The following is a 20,830-nucleotide window of genomic DNA, read 5'->3' on the forward strand; positions in this document are numbered from 1 at the left end:
GAAAGGATATGACATTTGAAGCTTTTATCGTTGAGATGATATTTTTCATTGAGATGGCAGGGTCGCGCGTAGCGCGACCCCGTAGACTAAGGCTTAGTCTTACTAAGCTGCTACGTCGAAGGGGTCGGTTAGTTGGGCTAGTTACATTTTTGGGTTTGTTCAGCGCTGAGCAAGCTCATTGATTGCATCGCAACCCTTCCTGCATTGGACTGGGCGAATCGTACCGGTACCTGGTCACATCATTTTGGACCGTTCCCGCCACCGCCCTTATTGGCTCTTTTTGACTTGCCCCGCATCACTCTCGCTGCCAATGAGGAAGCTGCTTTTGTATTCAGCTGGCCAATCAGGATTTTTCAAAGAGGAACGTAGGTCAGCCTTTTTTCCGGGGGAGAACCGGTATGGGCCGGTACCAGAAGAGGCATAATTGCCGCGACAAAGCCGTTTGTATGCTATTTTGCTGGTTACTACCACCATACCATTGCCTGCCATCGGCCCACTACCAGAGGGGCACCTTTCCAATAGGCAATCCCTTCGTGGGTGCGACCGATCTCGTTCCTTATATCAGAAACTTTCTCGAATAGCCGGAGAGCCTATTTCCCCTATGGCAGATTCTAGACGCGTCGTTTGCGTGGCTATATCATTGGTCCTAACTCTAGGCGCCCTTATCGCTATATTTAGTGCCACTGTAGCTGGTGTGGCACGTTAAGACACGTACTTATTCCAGGTCCAGGCAACTGGCAACTACTTCTTTTCTTCCTCTAGCTATATAAATCCAGCTGGCTTTTGCAAACTAAAACTAACCGGCCTCAAAACACACAGCTTGTTCAACGAAATTAACAATATCTGCCCTCGTCGCAATAAGAGAACAATCAGATTTAATGCGGCTGATATTAATATCCGTGCCGTGTACAATGTGAGCCTATGGGGCTATTGTCAAACTCCTCAAAATGGTCCCTGGGTGTGCTTAGAACCTAGACTCAACTGGGCAGAGGCGTCACTGAATGTGGCCAAACGCAACGTTAAAGATTAGATCAACGCAAAGGACCGTCACATAGCCCTACCGGAGCGCTTTATGGACATGATTCAAACATTCAGCCTCTGGACCCTCTTGGCCGAGGTTTTCTCAGTTATTTCTGTTATGGCACTTAGTGCCGCATTATTTTTTGGCATCTTTGCAACTCGCAGCCTTGTTGTCTCCTGTGCCATATTCCTTGTGGCATGCATCACCACTGTTGCTGTCTGCATTACAGCATTCGCTACGACACTCATCCTTGTTGTTTCTACGTTCTCTATAGATTTCGGGGTTATCCCTAGCAGGTGGTTTCTGGCACTCCCAATTAGCTCTGTTTTCGCTATCGCTGCCTGCGTCTCCTGGCTTTTTACCACATGCTGCTACTGTGCTCCAGATAATGGCCGCCGCTGGCGTGGTAGGGACTGCAAAAGTTAGACACTCTCCTGCAAATCTACTGTGAAAAATATACCACTCTGGTACTAAGTTATTCATGATTATGTTCGCAACTCCCTTCCATTCTAAGATGCTGCAGTCTGCTGCGGCCTAGAGTTACCATTATTATCCATTAGATTGTTACCTGCCAAGAATATTTCATCAGATGATACATAAGGAGTTTCCATGAAGATAAAACCAGTTCCCCAAAGTTCTTCTTGTTTGCATGGTCCATAAGAATCATGTCTTCTTCTCCAAAACACAGCGTCACCCTGATTAGTGCTGGTACTATAGGAATATCCCTGGCAGCTCTTCATCTAGCCCACCTTCATTCTCCGGAAAGCCTCACTATTGTGGATACACGGCCTGACCTAGCCGCAGTCATTGAAGATCAGCTTAACAAAATTATCACCAAACGCCTTGGTGCCCAGATTTGAAAAATACACTTAACAACGAATCTTACAGATGCTGTGAAGGAGGCAACTATAGTGCAAGAAAGTGGCCCAGGGACCTCTACTTTAAACAATCACTATCAGGCGCAACAGAGGAAGTCCCCAGTCATAAACAATTTGCCTCAGCCGGCAACTCAGCCCTTGGAAACTCCCCATCGCCCATTAACTCAAATGCCGCGGGATGGTGCTCCCCCTGCAACTCTGTCGGGTCAACTTGAGGAGGCTTCTTAGGTTTCCCTGCCGGGAGATCCGCCCACGAGGGAATACTCTGCTTCATGAGCTTGGCTTTATGGCGTCGTCGAAGGACAAGCAGATAGAAGGCTAGTGCGCCAATGGCGGCTGCACCAGCAACAGAGCCAATAATTACTCCAGCTATGGTGCCGCCTGATAATAAGGGTGCTGCTGCGCGGGGTCGCGTTGACGTTGCCGTTGACGTGGAAGTTGCTGAAGTGCTGGGGGAGACCGCAGTAGAAGTGGCCCGTACACTGCGCTTTGTGAATAGGCTAGCGAGCTGTGTGCTGTTGAAGCCGTTTTTCGGTTCGGTAAGGGTTGCGTCGCCGGTTGGACTACTAGTGGTTAGACACTTGTGTATCCTATAAGTGTAGGGCTGGACGACGGAGAACCTACCCGCCGCCAATCACGTCTGAAATCTGGGATGGAACCGCATATCCAACAACGTCAGTTGCATTATAGTTTGTTCTCCAGGACAGAGTTTGCAGGTCGAATATGCCTATGCCGTTGGCGAAGGTCGCAGTGTCGCAGTTTCGTGACTGGGGATAGTACTCCATCCCGTCGATGGGAATAATTCCGCCAATAACCAGCATGGTATGCTTTTGCACCAGCTGGCATTTGTGCTTGTACCGGATAGTGTTGTCTCGGTAGACTCGGATCCATTGGAAAGAGGGTAGGGAGAGGACGTAGACGTCCCCGTCGGATTCCGCGGTCGTTTGTCCCATACCTCCGAAAACATAGCTAGTTCTTGAGCATGTAATTGATAATAGGATCCGGACAACTTACATTGAATAGGATGACAGATCGTCTGATGCAACTACCACGGTGCAGCCGGCCATTCGCCAGCGGGGAATGTCGCCCGTTGTTTGTTGCGTGTACCATTTCCTGTTCGCAATATCATAGACACGAACAAACTCCATTGAATTCTGAGCCGTCAGCCAGGGACTGAGAATAGAAAAGAGAAAAGACCTATACCCGATGAGTAGTTTCATTCTGTCTCGCAGCCAAAAAGGAAATCTTCTCCCCGACTGGATACGTATATCCTCCGAATGCCACGATAAGGCCCTGGTCACCCACGGATTTGATAAGACTCATGTAGCCATCGCCAATGGTACCAAAAGTGTCCATATCGGTAGTGGATGCGTTGGTCCACTCAAGGGTGTTCATATCTAGGGTGATCAGTCCCGGAGTCATGTACGTATCAGCCCCGGGGGTGCCATAGAAGACCGGGTTTCCAGCAGGGTTCAAAGTGCCGCTTAGATAGTAGGCCTTTTTATCGACGGACGACTGGACCGCGCCTCCCTGAGTGAGTCTCACGAGGGGAACGCCCCAGAAGCCATCTCTAGTCCAGTTGTTATTTGCGATGTCGTACTTCCATGTCGCGAGAGGAGGGATTGGAGGCCCTCCCCACCCGCTGGAATAGCCTCCGTAGAAAAAGAGGCTTTCGCCATTAGAGAAAGAAGCGCCTTCGTTCAGGTACGGGGGATAATCAGCCGGGTCGGATGCGTTCCACGGCTTTGCGATGTAGTTGAAGAGACCGGGGTCGGAATTCTGCCACGACTTTGACAGGTCGATTGTCTCAAGATCGGTGACTGCAAAATTAGCGGAGGACGACAGACCAAAGGAGTGAAACGGACTTGCAAAGGTGATTATGGTGCCATTTGGCAAGAGGGTGTGCATTTCCCCGCCATCAATGAATAGTGTTTGGTTGTTGACAACGGCTGACAGAGTCAATAATAGTCGATATCCGTAGAATTTTGACTCGCACCTGAATGAAAGAGTCGAGTGCAATTGGATTGAGCAAGGCTAAGCTGGAAGAGCACATGTAGGAAAATGAAGATTGAAGCGTATCGTGTCATATTGGAATTTGACCATGTGCTAAATGGCAGGAAAGTAGATCCCCAAGGATAGGAAAACAATGGAACGTCGATTCCAACCTGAAACGAGAGAGAGCAAGACCGACAGATATCAGTTGCCTGGGATATTAGGGGGCTAGTAAGAACCAGATACGTGACAGACAAGGCCCTTTAGCTTATCAGGCATAGATGTTATATTATATTCAGTGTTTGGACCGAACGCGGCGCTTAGACTACATGAAGCCCAAATGCACAATCTCCGTGACTTATGGTTGATCATGGTCAAGGATCAGCAGCATCAACATCAGCGATGATGTGAGTACTGAGTTCAAATCACTACAGGACATGTTGCCGATCGTGCTCTCTACACTCTATGACGAGTTCGACGGAGAATGGGGAGACTGTTCCCCTCTTATTCAGCCTGACACGAAAGGTACCAACTGTGAGCACAATCTCAATTTGCTATATTAAGTGTATATTAAGGCTTCCTAGGTGCTGACACGTAGGATGAACTACTATCTGTAAGCATGTCCTAAATACTGCCGTGCTATGATTGGGCCAGATTGGAGCTCCTGGACTCCACAAAGACCCCTAAGGCGGCGGATACACAAGGCAGATAGCTCGTGGATAGATGATCTTACTGGCTCATTCTCGAAAGTTTAATCCACTCGAGTCGTGAGTTGCTGTGCAAGTGCGGAACTGCTCATGGAGTCGTCGCTAATGTTCGCGGAAGGGCTTTTAGCGTCATTATCGCTGCCATTTCCCCATCCGGTCTCTGCGGCAAACAGGGAAAACAGGGATCGGGTGAGACATCATTCTTCTTTTTCCTTTCCGTAGCTGGGGTCACTTCGTAGTTTTTACAAGTTCAACATTTCCATTGCAAGGCAGAATATATGGCAAGCGATGATTTGGAAAATATGTCGGTGCCCCCTTTCCAAGGTTGGCGGCCAAATCCGACAGCGTACAGGTAGTACCTTAATCCTTGTTTAGCGCGGGGCCGATCCGTACACTTCCAGTCAATTAATTAATCAAATTTGGAGCGCGTTGGCTTGCTTCACATGAATGCAGGATATCCTCGTAAGCGGGATGTGACTGTTTTTGGGCCAAAGAAGGGGGAGAAATTCTATCCCTCATGTGTCTCACGGCACATGCCAGAGTAGACGACTGGAAGAACCTTAACCTAATCTGATCCTGAAAATCAAGTCTTTTAGTAATCGACATCCTCCACTCAGGCAAGCTTGCTCGTGCAATTGAATTCAAACCAATTTGAATTCCGTGGGACTCCATACCAGGGCCAAGGCGGCATGGAGTTTGGGCATTTTGCGGCGCAGTCAACATGCGTCTGTCTTGTCTTGCCCGGGACTACGGACGTTAACTATCAAAGGTTAGTACCGTACTTAAATTAAAGTGGCCAAACTGCTTCCGTCTCCGCCGCTTAAATCGGTTTGCTCCAAAAATCTTCGACACTGGCAGAGTTTCAGGCCCTGGTAGTCCAGGACATGGCGTTCGCCGACTGTCACGAGCAGCTCCGTGTTTGATAAGGCGCTGACGGGTCACTCCGGTTGCGATCATTTTCCCCAAAACTCTCTCTTTCTGTGTGTGATTATTATCATCGCATTTCCCCCTTCAACATGGTGAAATTGTCGCCGTTCAAGGCTCGATCTGCCGCTCTTATATTTTCGGCGGTGTCGTTTACTTTGGGGTTTTGGTTATTTGGCAGACGGGGCAACGAACCGGTGGGATTTAATATACCGTACAACCACGCAGATTCACCATCACTGTCAGGAGACCATCCTATCCATCAACTCATCATAAATGCGGATGCAGAATGGCGATCGCTACTTGGAAAGGAGGTAAAAACTTTCGATGCCGCAACAGAGCAATATCGTCGCCGTCGGGATCGACATCCGCCCCCAGGCTTCAAAGAGTGGTTCGAATTCGCTCGATCCAAGGACGCGCTCATTATTGAGGACTTTTTTGACCAAATCTATGATGACCTAAATCCATTTTGGGGCCTCCAACCGAAGGAGATCCGACGGCAAGCGCAAAGCCTCAAACCCCGCATCGCTGTTCGCAACCACAAAGCGACCGCTATCACGGACCACGGAGCACTCTGGTTAGACTCATGGCTCAGTCTTGTGGGAAGCATCGAGCAGTACCTTCCTGACCTCGACATGCCGTTTAACCCCATGGATGAATCTCGAATCGTTGTGCCTTCGGAAACCATTGCCGAATACATGGTCAAGGAACGTGTAAGCCGACAGTGGATGCGAGATAAAAGTCCTGCGGACTTTATCACAGAATACACAGCTGTTAAGAATGAATCCGAATCTGGGAAATTCGAACCTCGCTTCCTGGGTCCCGACGATGGTCAGTTCTGGGATATGGCTCGTGTCGGCTGCCCGCCAGACAGTCCGTCGCGCAAAAGTCTCTCCCTCAACCCAGCTACAGTCCTGCATGTGGCAATGGAGAACTTTCTGCCACACTCGCAGAATGGCTATGTGCGCAACTGGACCCAGTCCAAGGATATTTGCTGGCGTCCGGAGATGCAAGCTCTCCATGGAACCTTTATCGAGCCCGTGTCCATATCCACCGCGCACGAACTATACCCTTTTTTCGGAGGTTCCAAGCTGTCGGTCAATAATGAGATCCTGATACCTCCCGCTATGTACTGGGCCAAGAACACGCGATACTCTGGCGGCAATCACCATGGTGGTCCATGGGAAACCAAGAAAGATTCCTTGATCTGGCGCGGCATCGCATCGGGAGGTCGGAACCGAGTCAACAACTGGACTGGATTCCATCGCCATCGTCTAATAGCCATGTTGAACGGGACATCCGTCGCCGCCGCCGAAAAGGACGGTTCTCGCTTTGTGAATTTCATTCTTCCCAGCTACGACTACTACAATCTGGCCTCGGGTCATGCTGGCCACCTCCCCGAGTTCGTGGAGGACCATGTCGATGCGGGCTTCGTCCATCTCGTGTGCTTCCCCTGTGCGCCAGGACAACCCTGCGAGTACGATTTGACGGATCCGCACTGCGCCTACACGGAACCTTATTTTTCCCTCGTTCCCGAAATGCCAATGAATAAGCAGTACGATTACAAATACCTGCCTGACGTGGATGGCAATTCCTTTAGCGGACGGTACCGCGGATTCTTACTATCAACCTCGCTTCCCATCAAAGCTACCATCTACGATGAATGGCATGACTCGCGGCTCATTCCCTGGGCCCATTTCGTCCCTATGGACTCGACGTTTCTAGATATCTACGGCATAATGGAGTATTTTATTGGATACCGCGGGTCGGGGCATGACCACGCCGCGCGAAAGATTGCCCTGAATGGCAAAAAGTGGGCGGAGAAGGTGCTTCGCCCGGAAGATATGCAGATCTATATGTATCGATTGTTGCTTGAATACGCAAGGATCTGTGATGATAGACGTGATAATTTGGGTTATACCGAGGATATGTTATGGGTCAGACGTGGGTAGACCGTCCGAAGGTATATACCTTTCTAATGTTAGGCTTATGACCACCTCTTGTATATAATGTATATAACGTTTTCAACTATAGAACCTTGTGTTGAATGTTCTCCCAAGGCATCCAAGATGCGCAAAGCTTTCTATCTGTTCAACTTGAGACTCTGGCCAGTGACGTTGCTGATATTCTAGGCACGTCTATCGGTATCCCTTAATACGAACACACTTCTTGCCATCTTAAGAGTATGCTGCTGCCATTATCATGATCATCTTGTCACTTTAAGTAGCGATGGGTAACTAAGCAGACCATTGGCGAGACGAACCCGGAAATCAGGTCGAACGATCGTAGCACGGTTAAGAATGTTGATGAAAACCTCAGTTATTCATTGACAAATGACGAATCTTCAGTCAAGCAGCGGATGCTCGGTCCTTATAAGATAGATCTGACGGAAACCGATATAATACCCCAAGCTCTCCAAAATGTCTCGATTGCGACGGAAACAACTCCGCCCCAGAGCCGCCAATGTTTGACGACAGCAGAGAACTCTACCACACCTCCCTCGATGATACGAAATCGGTTTCCCGAGAGACCTGGCGATTTTGAGAAAACGAGAGCATCATATAACGACGAGAGCGGGATAACTCGTGCCTTGCCTGGTTCAAACTTGGTCATTCCGTGTAGTAGATAAGACATAGATACTATGTCAGGAGAACGTGACAAGAGCCAGCCAGTCAAAACAGCCAGAACCGGGGATAACCTGCAGCAGGCATCAAACAATAGCATGAACTAGATTCCAATTAGTGTCCAATGCTAGACGAGGGAGGGAGGGTCGATGGTTGGAAGGCAAATTAGCCGGATACACTTGTTGGCCTCTTTTAGCTGGACTGGCTTTGGCCTGGTGCTCTTAATTTAAGTGCCTCTCACCGGCGTATCCGTAGCTTTTCGGCCCGAGTGGTTGCCTTGTGGCGTAACTTGGTTGAGTAGTGGACTTAGAGGGATGATGCACTTTGTTTTGGGGATGTAGGCAGTAATCTCCGCCCACAGCATGCCCTCTCTTTCCTTCAGTCGCACCAACAGTGCGTTTTCATCCGAGGTATATGGCCTTTGTTTCCCTGAAGTATCGGTAGGAGGTGTTTAAGGCAGCATCAGGATAGCGTCAGGAACATATGTGAGATAATATGCTGGTTTCAGTCCGCTGGATTTAACAGTGAGGATGGCTCTCCCACGGACCTCTTAGATAGCAAGGGAATAATTACATAGGACTGGGTCTGAGCCGCCCAGTGAATGATAAAGAGGCTTAGCTATTGGTTTTGATTCTTCCTCGGGCGCTGTCGAGTTGCGCCAGGAATTAATAGTTTAGGATCCTAGGGGTCATCGGCATCACAACTGGATCGGAGCCGCTTCTTGCACCTCGCCGCCGCGGCACTTATAGTTAACCTTGTAACTCCTTCTTATATCCATAGAGGAGCCGGTACAACCACAGTAATTAATAGGTATGATTCCGGTCTATTGACACTCGGTGTGGCCGGGATAACAGAGCATTCTGGGCTAGGGCGTGCGTTCAGCTAATAAGGTTGATGAGAGGGAGTAGACTTAGCCTCACCTGTCTCGGAAACTTTGGTCTGCTCTGGAGTATTGCTTGTCATTATAACTTATAATATAATCAGAGGCAATACCTGTCTAATACACTGTGAATAGCTTCTGAGAGGGTTTGTTCCTTCTAGACAGTAGCTAGGATATTATAGAGTTAGTCTTCGCTTCCAGACTAGATATCCACTAGTAATCCGAAAAGTGCATACTTGTAGCGCTCTGCTTCTTGAGCGACTAAGGCCACCTCAAGTCCTCTGCCTTGCCATCCGTCCCAGTTAGGTTTGCACTATTCATCGTCATGCTAGCCAGATGTCTTCAAGAACACGGCTTAGTGGTAAACATTCGTCGAGCCCCCCGAGACCTCCAAAGCATATGGAACTGCTTTGGGGTCTCCTTGGTGTCCATCATGCTACTAGACATAATGTCGAAACATAGTCACATCGAGAATAGATATGATGACGATAGGGCGGAATGTACCGAAGAGAAATATCCTTTTGAAGAAATAGAGGAGTATAGTGCCTTGATGAGATAGCTTTCGACTTCAGCAAGAGATCAGAAATTGGGCGGAGTAGCTAGCTGCGTTACCTAATCATACAGTAGAGCAGCTTCCACGTGACATAGGAGCCGAAGATAGAAATCGCTCAGCTCTAGAACGATCCTGACTTGACAGCTGACCGGTGGGACTCTTATCATAATAAGACATCAAGTACTGTGATGTTGGAACGTGACTACGTCCCCTTGTGGCTTAGCTCCCTCGCTTAGTCAAAGTTAGATAGATTTCTAGTCCCCCATCCAATCGACAAGCATCCATCGCTTCACAGGTTATGACCCCTAGACTCGAAGAGGGAAGCCTTCCATTCCGTATGGCTAGATGGACGGCGACCTGTCATTCCTTTGCTAATGTGCACCAATGTCCCCTGTCCCGGATTTAAGGGGGGGAAAGAATATATATCAAGCCCCTGAATTTTGGCCTGAACAACAGGCAAACAGTATGCCAAACAAACAAACTAAAAGCAGACAATCCGCAGTGCCTTTTAAGATGTCAACTCAAAACTAGTTATATTATAATCTACAAACACCACAATCCGCAGACGAGCAGTTAGATCTCACCGAACGCTCAGAGTCATTCAAACCAGAAACTACCTCTAATCCTCAAGATGATAATAAAGAGCACGTCTTAGATCTACAGACAACGAATAATTTAATACAGCAACTACAGGACCAGATCAACAGACTTCAAGGGTGTTTAACTGCACCCCAGCATCTACCTGCACTGACATCCCAATCAGACCATGTGTAACAGGAACAAGAGCGTATTCAGAAACCTGCCAAAGGGTGATTCGCTGATCGCCAACCAGTTCGTCTCAAAGGTCGTGAGAATTACGCTACCTGGCGAGATAACCTTCTTCTTAAAGCCCAGTGGATCGAAGCTAAATCTATATTAGTCAATGTCGAAATATCACCTCCTTTATATAAGCCCATAGAAGTTGCCCGATGGCAGAAGCAAAATGAAATATTGCACTCACGCACTCTCCTCTCTCTTAATAAGAGAATTTAATCCACTGTTAATTGGCATGAAAGCATGAGTGCAGCACATTTTTGGCGTGAACTTAGTAATATAAATGGCATTTCTACGGCCGAAGAGCGCCTGATGACCGTGAAAGCATTGCTAGACCTCCACCCACAAGGGGATTATGTCAGCATGCTGTATAACTATCAACGTCTAGTCGCAAAGCTCAAGCAGATGAAAATCACGTTGGAAGACCTATTCCACGACATGTTTATTTGCCTTTAGGTCAATGGCAAGCCGGATTGTTCATACCCGTCTAGACAAATTCTTTGCCTGCGGCCGAGGCCCCATCTAAAACTTAGATATCAAGCAATTAATAGATAAACTAGTTGCTCGCGCCCCAACATCCAATTGCAAGCAATATATCCCCATGAGCCCCCAAGGATTCATACTAGAATCAAGATATAGGGCACCACTTACTTCTAACCACAAAAGAAATACCCGGAGTTCACAGCCCCACATAGACTGCGACTCGATCCAGGCAACCAGAGCTTCCTGGCTTGAGCTGATCGGCATACACTTCGACACCAGAGGCGTTTTCCATAATGACAGGGGGTACGGCTAGATTAATAGAGACTTTAATGACAGTTGCAGCCAGCGCAATCTCCCTAGCGTCAGGGAGTTGTGTATGGATTGGGGCCTACGTCAAGCTCACCTCTTTACAGACTCGGGAGCGCGCCACTACTATTCACAAAAATCAGAAGCTTGGATCAGAGGGAATAGCCCTGATCAAGGACAGGGGGCCATTATTTATTACCAGTGGACCGAGGTAGCCTGTACCTGGCCGGCTAAAAGAGCTCTAGTCAACAAGCCCAAGACAGTTGACAAACGCGGTATAGAGGAGGGAATACCCGAGCCTAACGAGAGGAAAAGGAGCCCCGGCTCCCCAGCTTACAGTCGAAGACGCCGTACGCAGAAAGAGGAGGAGGAGAACAGGAAGGTATCCTTAACCCACCTCTCTAGAGCATAAAAGGACTAGAGCAAGGGGGCGCGAAATCTAAGGTAGATTTGGTCAAGGCTGTCGCAGAGTCTACTCTCCTTGAAATAATAGATAGGGAGCTGAGAAGAGTTAAGTGTAGTTATAATTGCGCCCTGCGCATATGGATAAGGGAACACTCCGTGCTAATGAGGCACGCGCTTTCTGATTAGGACACTTCTATATTCTCCTTAGGAGTACTAACAGGGTTAAGAAGCAAGCTGTTTAGACATCGTACAGCAGCATTATCCTTTATTTAACTTCCCAGACTCTCACAAACAGTAGCCACATCGAAAAAGACCTAATCTGTCCTGTGAAGTAGATACTCAGCAAACTTGATGACCTGTCAACAGAGTCAGGGGCAGAGTTACAATCAGAGTCAGAATTAACACAAATTAGAGAGAGTCTCAAGGTCACCTCTCTTATGTCTCTTCTTAATGATTGAGAAAGACAGAGACAGATATCAGCCAGGCATCACATACTCTATATGCTTAAGGTTCGACTTTATAATAGAGAGTTCTTTTATCTATTAAGTGAAAAGATGTAGATTCTCAGGTTTTAGCAGGGCTAGCTTTACTAAAAGTATTTATACTATATAATTACAGACTATAAGTAAAGGTGATTATTTATCCTCTAGAACCTATACTAACTAATTCTCCTGCATAAAGAGATTAAAATATCTTAGAGATTACCTAGTGACCTTCTTAACTTTATTATTTTCCCATGTCTTAAACCTAGTCAAGGCCGCAACCTCTAGCTTTGTTAGGAAGCCTATATAGTACTTAGAGACACCTGTATTTACTAGCCCCTAGTACTACTCCTCCTCTGAAAGCTTAACATGCTTAATAGTTTATCCTAGGATATGGCTTAGCTTATTAGTAATATTATTATATATTAAGAGCTCAGGTCCCAGCACCTAGTAGTTATAGTTATATAAGACAGGATCTATCAGAGTGTGATAGGCAATAGCTATAATATCCATAGCACTAATAAATAGGATTTTACCCCGCCTACAGGTAGTATAGATCTTACCTTAATCACAGATGAGTTAGCACAGACTATTCTTAGTTAGATTTTCTAACCAGCCAGCAAATATTAGCACTATGCCTTCCATGAGAGAGAATTTCTAATAAGAGTCTTTGGCTACTAACCTATAAACCAACTCGGCCGGAGCACACAATAATCTACCTGCCTATTGAGAAAATATTACTAAACTATTCTTATACCTAGCTTCCTATATTTAGCAGAGCTACTAGCCATAAGGATAAAGTAATAGACATTATGCTTCTCTAGTATATAGTTAATAAACTTATTTAAGGGCTTCTATAGCTCTAGTGCCTATAGTTCTATTAGATATATAGCAGAGATTACCTATCTAATAACAAACTTATAGTTGAATGGAATGCGCTAGATATCCTTATCTAGCTAATTAAACTTAACTACTAGCATATCTAGAGAAGCAGCAGACTAGCCATAATAGGAAGCTAGTATATAGGGAATATTACTATTTTAGAGGAAGCATGCTACTTAGATTAATATTTTGCCTATACCCCCAGTCAGAAGGACTGCTGTGTGTGTGTGTGTGTGTGTATTTTACGGCCGTGGCTCGTGACTTACATGTTTTCCACTATCCCCAGTCAGGGCAAAGGCCGCCAGGGGGTGAGCCCTGGGTGTCTCTAACTATTGCTAGTTCTATATACAAATAAGAGACTCTGGCGCGTTCACATAGCTGCCTTAGTCATTGGGGAGGTCTGTTATAGCAGGTTAAATTACAATGCCAGCTACATAGATTTATCTCTACACCATAATCCACTAATTCTCTGCATCTCTGCTTTCCCTTTTTTTTTTTTTTTTTTTTTTTTTTAAAGAAGGATGTATTATCTTAGGCGTGCTTAGGCAAGGGCTGCCTTGGATAGATATTATTAAAGAATTAAGTCTGTAATAGCCAGGCAGCCAGCTTTACTACACCTTTTAGAGTTCCTAGAAGGAAGGGAATCATCTCTGAGGGGGGCCCTAGGGGTTAAGGTAGGCGTCTCTTAACTATTTAGCAGAAGAAGAAGTGTACTGGAGACTTCCTGGCTCTACACTAGTAATAAAGATGGGTGTCTTTATAGTTAAACTACTTATAATAGTCTGCAAAATCACCATGCCCTGTACAAGCTGCTAGGATCCGCCCGAGAAGGTGGCGCGGGAGGCGTAGCTCATCAGGGCACCTGGGGGAGGAGGTAATACAAAGATCTTAGTAGGGCTGCAGGGCCACGACTTGCCAGTGCTTCTGTAGGCTAGAGATCATAGCAGCCTTTATTTAACGCTTAAGCGAGGCAAAAGAATGTTTCTGGGAGATAGGGGGTTCTAAGGCAGCTCCCTCTTTCGCGGCTTAATTAGCTGCTTCATTCCTAGGGACTTTTATATATCTAGGGACCCAGCAGATACATACAGAGCCCCTATTAGTATAGGGGAACCTCTCCTACTTGAGTTAGGTCGAAGCTAGGGTTTAGAAGGTCTTAAAAACTTCCTAGGATAAGCCTGCAAAGGGTGAGAGTAGGTAAGTAGCTACTTCTAGGTTATCTAGGCAGACCTAGAGGTTAGTAGTAAAGCATGCACTATAGTACTGCATGGCTGCTTTAATACTAGTAAGAGCTGCTTCTGCTTTAGCATCAAAAACCTCTTTATTTAGCCTAAGAGAGAAGGATGATTAGAGATATAGTCTTCCTATCTAGTATAGAGCAAAACTAGCACCTGCTATTCTATTAGGCAGTTTAGACCTGTCTGTAAAGACTTTTATATTAGTGCTTAGGAGAGAGGAGTAAAAGTCTTAGAAGTTAGTAGCCGCCTGCTCCTTAGATAGTCTATTAGGTGCCTTTATTCATAGTTAAGCATCCACCTATAACTCCCTTAGGAGCCACGGGGGATATTACAGTAGGTTTATCTACTCTGATTTTAGCAGGGCTAGTACTCAGCATGCAAAACAGCTAGTTACCCAGCTAGTCTATATAATTTTTACTGCCCTCCTGCGCAGGGGGTGGTAAAGGTCTAGGTAATAAACATAGATAGTGGCTGATATAGCTATGTGGTCAAGCTTAACTTTAGCTAGTAGGAGCCCTAATTCCTAATATAAAGCAGGCAAGGGAGTTATGTAGTAGATAGGGAGAATTACCCTAGCACCTGTCTATATAACCTTAGCTATCTTATCAAGTTGCCCCTGGACCTAGTTTGAGATAGAGCCTACACAGGGGCAGGGGTGCAAGTAACCTAGCCACTAGGTTTCTATACTAAAGTAGGCTTTCTAGAGCACATAGGCTATTACAGCCTGCCATATAAGATAGGACTTAATTCCCTAGACTATGTTCCTAAGGCCATAGAGAGTATTTATAACTATTAGGGCCTTTGAGGTTGCCTCTCTAATATAGTACTTAAAGCTGAGCTTCTTATTAAAGAGGACCCCTAGCTAACACAGGTAAGGGCAAGTTATATTCTCAGAGACTGTGACTGGGCCTGCTATAATACTTAGTATATAGCTTAGATCCTGGTCAGCCTTGCAGCGTGAGAAATAGATTAGTTTATATTTATCAGGCGTGAAGATAATCCCCTCTGTAGCACCCTAGTTAAGGGCTTCTTGTAGGGAGTTTGATAGGCTTTAATAGTTTAAGGGATAGCAAGATTACTAGGATAGCTGCATTATCTGTGTATCTAAACCTGGTCTTTAGACCTCTAAGCTAGAATAAGGGGGCTAGATAGAGCATAAATAGAATGAGGGATACTAGTGAATCTTATAGTAGGCCACAGAGTATTTCTATTACTAGTCCTATTTCACTATTAATCTAGATTTATACTATGCGCCCTATGATAAAGAAGGCTACCTAGTAAGCTAGGTTATTAGGCTAGCCCTATAAGCACAGTCTATGGACAAGTCTCCCAGGGAGGACTCTATTAAAGGCTCCCTTTATATTAAGGGTGAGGAGTGAGGCTGTTAGCCTTTAGTTAAGGGCCTGTTCTATATTATAGAGTAAGTATATAGTTAGATTAGTTGCTGAGCAAAGAGGCAGGGCCCTAAACTATTAACTAGCCAGGACTTTATACTAGATAGCAATCCATGCTATATTCTAGGTAATTAGTCTCTTAAGGCCCTTGCCTAGTACTAACAGAAGGGTAATTAGCCTATATAACCTAGGGCTAGACTAGTCAGACTTATTTGGTTTTTGGATTATTGCTAGAACTATATATTAAAAGCACTTTGGATAATAGCTAGTTTAAAGGCAACCCTAATAGAGTATAAGAACTCTGTCTTTAATTAGGGGCTATACTACCTTAATTATATAAGTAGGTAGCTCATCAGCCCTAGGGGTTATATTCCCTGCTTGTAGGATTAATTTCTTAACTTAGGCCATAGTTATATTAGGGAATAGCAGTAAGTAAGATAGGACTGCTGATATATCTAGTAGGATGTCTCCTGCTTTAGTAGTATTTTAAAGAAGGTTCTAGGATAGGATATCCTGCTTCTCTTATAAGGCTACTACTAGGGGGCTGTCTGGCCTTAAGGGGTCCTTAAGTAGGGGGCTGTGGTAGGAGCCTGTTGACTTATGCTATCTTAATATATTAAACACCTCCTTGCTCTTAGTTACTATGCTAATCTTAACTCTCCAGTACTGTGCTTAGGCTTACTATATTACCTACTAGAAGTCTTTCTATATGCAGAGTCCTATCTGGTAGTCTTGTAATACCTTCTTATATATAGTATTCTACTATTATTAGCCTCCTCCTTAGGGTATTGACTTGTTTGCAGAGGCTGTGTATAAGCTATAGATAGCTATAGTAATTCTATTTATAAAATAGTCTAGTTTATCTTCATTCCCTGCTAAGCTCCTGATGTTAGCTATATTAGAGATAAGAAGTGTGAGAAAGTAGGTGTGGTCTAGTATATTAAATCTTAGTCTTTATAGAGTTTCTATAGGTCCCTGTTCCCACAGTAGGTTGGTAAGAAGTAGGTAATAATCTAAGGTAGTGTCTAGATAATATGCAACCCTAGTACTGGCTCCTAAGAGGGTTAGGGAGCTTAAGACAAAGGCAAGGTTTAGGATATTGCCTTTATTATATATAGGGATATTAATCTCAGAGGTAAGCAGTAGTCTAAGCCTGTTAAGCTATTCTATAAATATTTCTATAAAGGTAGTAGGTGTATACTAGAGTAAGGGCTGCTATCTATAGTAGTATAGGTTAAAATTACCAGTAAGTAGGGTGGGCAGTAAGAAGTAGGACTCTAGTAAGGAAGTAAGAGTTCTTACTACTTTACCTGCCTATTTTATGCCAACTAGAGTATTATATATATTAAATATCAAGGTAGATTATCCTGAGTATAAGGAGACCTAGAGTAGAAGAAGGTCTGAGAGGATCTCTTAGCTTATTAAGTCAGGGCAGAGTTGGGAGGCTTAGATGCCATTTTTCTAATAAATATAGGTAAGAACTTAAGGGATGCTACTTATCTCCTAGGAATTAGTTAGGGAGAAGCACTTATAAGATAGGTGCCTTTTTATAATCTTTTAAGTCAGGTCTCTGTAAATATAGGGCTCCTGTATAAGGATAATATTAAGATAGTTAGAGTATGCCTAGGAGAGGGCAATTTTATAGGCTTCTGGTATATAGCTAATATTTAGCTGGAGTATAGAGATGGACTCCTTCCTTAAGTGATTTTTATACTTTATATTTATTCATTTATTAGAGTGTTAAAACTATTCTATGGCTTAGGAGATACAAAGTAGACTGCTCTAGCCATGACTAGGGGAGAGTCTAAAGGCTTCTAAGGTGGGGGGGTAGCTGTATAGAAGGGGAAGGGTAATAGGCAGTTATTTATAGCTATATTTTAGTCCTAGGAAGGCTCTGGGACTTGTATGCAGCACTGTCTCTTTAGACATACCTTAGTAAGCTCTAGGGAGCTAGTCTTGTGAATCTTAGCTTGCTGGGTCTTTGTGTATTAAGTGCCTGCCTTACTAGGTCACAGGAGGTATTACTTATAGTTAGCTAGGTAGGGGCCATGGCAGTGTAGGCACCTTAGAGGGTAGGTATAGAGAGGTTAGGTATTATATCTATTACTATAGCCCTTCTTAGTATGCTAGGTAGAGCCGCAAAGTTAACACTAGGGCTAGTAAGTATAGGATCTAGTGTTATGCCACTTCCAGCAGTAGTTATACTATATAATCTTTATCTTTCTTACTAGCAGCTAAGCATTGGTGATCATACTAAATAAGGAGAGTCATACTAGAAGGTTGGCCTTGCTGTCCTCTAGAAAGTTAATAAACTAGCTAGATAAGATAGTATTAGGGTTAGCAGCACTTATAGTAGTCTTAGTAATAAAGACTAGGTTAAGGCCTATAGCTTTAGTAATCTCTGAAGATAAGATTTTAGGGTTAATAGGGATTATAGAGTATTAGCTGCTAGTAAGTCAGCTAACCTTCCTAGGTATATTAATTACTTAATAAGAGATCTAGTAGGAACTCTGTTTAATCTGGCAGTCTTTAAAGAAGGCAGCTATAGCTTTCTTCTGGTCTTTAGGGCTGGGAGGGCTTTAGTAGAGCCTGGTAGAAGAGAAAGTCTAGTTTTAATAGATTAGATGCCCTTAAGAAGCTTTCTATTAGTGTCTAGATAGGATTATAGGCTAGTATATATAGTAAATGCATCTATGCTCTTAGCAAGATAGTTCTCTAGAAGGCGCATAAAGAGTTAGTTATTTTAGGAGGTGGTAGCTTTGTAGCTAACCTATTAGTCTTAGTATTACTATATATTTTCTTTATAGTAGTATTATTCCTAGCTAGGGGACTTCTAGTGATAGTTATATATATGGACTGGGCAAGACTGGAGGGGGGATAAGAAGGGGGAGGTAAGGGGGGGAAGGAAGCAGGGCTATGAGCAGGGGCAGGGGCAGGGGTAAGGGGGAGGGGGGCATTAGTCAAGGGCACGCCGCTAATGTAGGTATTGAAGTGTTATTGGGCTATATTAGCCAGGTTATTGCTAAGGGCTGTGAGTGCTCCTAGCTAGTGGGGTGTAAGGCTAGCATTCTGGTATTAGTGATCATCAAGGAAGGCTGCTATGGGACTAAAGATTTTCTATCCCTTGAGAGCTCTAGTAGTAGCTAAGGTAGTTATCTCCTGTAGTGTAGCCTGTAGAGGGCCACTAGGTTAGTTATTATATTATATCATGTTATTGACATATTAAAACGCGTGGTAGTTACTGGGTGGGTGTCAGGCAGTGAGCAGAGGGGGAGCTGTCCCTTATCCTAGGCAGGGCGCCTGGATTGAGAGCCTGATCTGAGAATTCAATAGAGTATGGCCTTCCTGGGTGAGAAGGCTGTGTAGCTTGACATAGCTCAGAGGCGTGTGTGTGTGTGTATGTATTTTACGGCCGTGGCTCGTGACTTGCACGTTTTCCACTATCCCCAATCGGGGCAAAGGCCGCCAGGGGGTGAGCCCTGGGTGTCTCTAACTATTGCTAGTTCTATGTACAAACAAGAGACTTTGGCGCGTTCGCATAGCTGCCTCAGTCATGGGGAAGGTCTGCTATAGTAGGTTAAATTGCGATGCCAGCTGCATGGATCCATCTCCGCACTATGATCCGCCAATTCTCCGCGTCTCTGCTTTCCCCCCTCCTCTTTTTTTTTTTTTTTTTTTTTTTTTTTAAAGAAGGATTGTATTGTCTCAGGCGTGCTCAGGCAGGGGCCGTCTTGGACAGATATCATCAAAGAACCGAGTCTGTGATAGCCAGGCAGCCAGCTTTGCTGCACCTTTTGCAGTTCCCAGAAGGAAGGGAATCATCTCGGAGGGGGGCCCTAGGGGTTGGGGTAGGCGTCTCTTAACTATTCGGCAGAAGAAGAAGTGCACTGGAGACTTCCTGGCTCCGCACCGGCAATGAAGATGGGCGTCTTCATGGTTGAACCGCTCATGATAGTCTGCAAAATCACCATGCCCTGTACGAGCTGCTAGGATCCGCCCGAGAAGGTGGCGCGGGAGGCGTAGCTCATCAGGGCACCTGGGGGAGGAGGTGATGCAAAGATCTTGGTAGGGCTGCGGGGCCACGGCTTGCCAGTGCTTCTGTAGGCCAGAGATCATGGCAGCCTTTGTTTGACGCTTAAGCGAGGCAAAAGAATGTTTTTGGGAGATAGGGGGTTCTAAGGCAGCTCCCTCTTTCGCGGCTTGATCAGCTGCTTCATTCCCAGGGACTTTCGCATGCCCAGGGACCCAGCAGATACGTACGGAGCCCCCGTCAGTGTAGGGGAACCTCTCCCGCTCAAGCCAGGTCGAGGCCAGGGTTCGGACGGTCTCGAAAATTTCTTGGGATGAGCCTGCAAAGGGCGAGAGCAGGCGAGTGGCCACCATAGCTCAGAGGCCTCCAAGTAAGTTGCGGGATTATGCGGTGAAGATATTCCCAAGGTCACATGATTCCTTCCTAGTGATGCTAACTCCTATCTGCGGCAGCACCGTGACACTTATCATCTGTAATTAGCTAGGGTGATCTTTAGGTATTAACTAGCATTCCTATCCAGTGCTTGTAGGATAGACTATACAGTATTGTCTAACTAGTAGGCAGTATCTAGTAGTTCTTTAATACTAGGAGGGGGCTCTGGTTGGTCTGGTTGGTCTGGTTAGTCTGGTTGGTCTGGTTAGTCTAATTAGTCTGGTTGGTCTAGTTAGTCTAGTTAGTCTAGTTAGTCTAGTTAGTCTAGTTAGTCCAGTTGGTCTGATTTGTCTAGTTAGTCTGGTTGGTCTAGTTGGTCTAGTTGGTCTAGTTGGTCTAGTTGGTCTAGTTGGTCTAGTTGGTCTAGTTGGTCTAGTTGGTCTAGTTGGTCTAGTTGGTCTAGTTGGTCTGGTTAGTCTGGTTGGTCTGGCTAGTCTGGTTAGTCTGGCTGGTCTATCCACGCTAGTCAAGCAGGCACCCTAGTAGGTTCCTTAGATATTCTAGCAACTTGGGCCACTGGGTCTGTAAAGTAAACTCTTCTTATAGCTAACTAGCTCCTTATAATAGCTTCTAGTTTCACTGAGTTCTGAATCTCAGGGTTAAGGTTCTCTTTCTTTAGAATTATCTAGCTCTGGTATTGTAGCTATTCATCCCCCTCTTTAGGGAGATCTTCTAACCTCCTGGTTAGAGTATTAGGCTTAACTCCCTGCTTCCTGGGTTAATATATAATTTTAAAGTTAAAGCAGGACAGGAATTTAAACTAGTAAGCTTGTTATTTATTAAGCAGCT

General features: G+C 45.3%; 3 protein-coding genes across 3 annotated transcripts; 1 reads left to right on the forward strand and 2 right to left on the reverse strand.

Annotated features, from left to right (window-relative positions):
- Positions 1-2,002: 2,002 nt before the first annotated feature.
- On the reverse strand, positions 2,003-3,986 carry AFUA_4G14350 (Kelch repeat-containing protein; the record flags this gene model as incomplete). The annotated part of the gene is made up of 6 exons (XM_746304.2): positions 2,003-2,462; positions 2,524-2,868; positions 2,914-3,053; positions 3,103-3,719; positions 3,765-3,848; positions 3,896-3,986. The coding sequence occupies 6 exons, from the start codon at positions 3,984-3,986 to the stop codon at positions 2,003-2,005; spliced, it is 1,737 nt and encodes a 578-aa protein (XP_751397.2).
- Positions 3,987-5,614: 1,628 nt separating this feature from the next.
- On the forward strand, positions 5,615-7,474 carry AFUA_4G14360 (putative capsule associated protein; the record flags this gene model as incomplete). Its single annotated transcript, XM_746303.1, has 1 exon — positions 5,615-7,474. One exon carries the CDS (start codon positions 5,615-5,617, stop codon positions 7,472-7,474), a length of 1,860 nt encoding a protein of 619 aa, XP_751396.1.
- Positions 7,475-19,284: 11,810 nt separating this feature from the next.
- On the reverse strand, positions 19,285-19,962 carry AFUA_4G14370 (uncharacterized protein; the record flags this gene model as incomplete). Its single annotated transcript, XM_077804690.1, has 1 exon — positions 19,285-19,962. The coding sequence occupies one exon, from the start codon at positions 19,960-19,962 to the stop codon at positions 19,285-19,287; it is 678 nt and encodes a 225-aa protein (XP_077660829.1).
- Positions 19,963-20,830: the final 868 nt, after the last annotated feature.

The sequence above is a fragment of the Aspergillus fumigatus genome, chromosome 4, assembly GCF_000002655.1.
Source record: "Aspergillus fumigatus Af293 chromosome 4, whole genome shotgun sequence".
Taxonomy (NCBI): domain Eukaryota; kingdom Fungi; phylum Ascomycota; class Eurotiomycetes; order Eurotiales; family Aspergillaceae; genus Aspergillus; species Aspergillus fumigatus.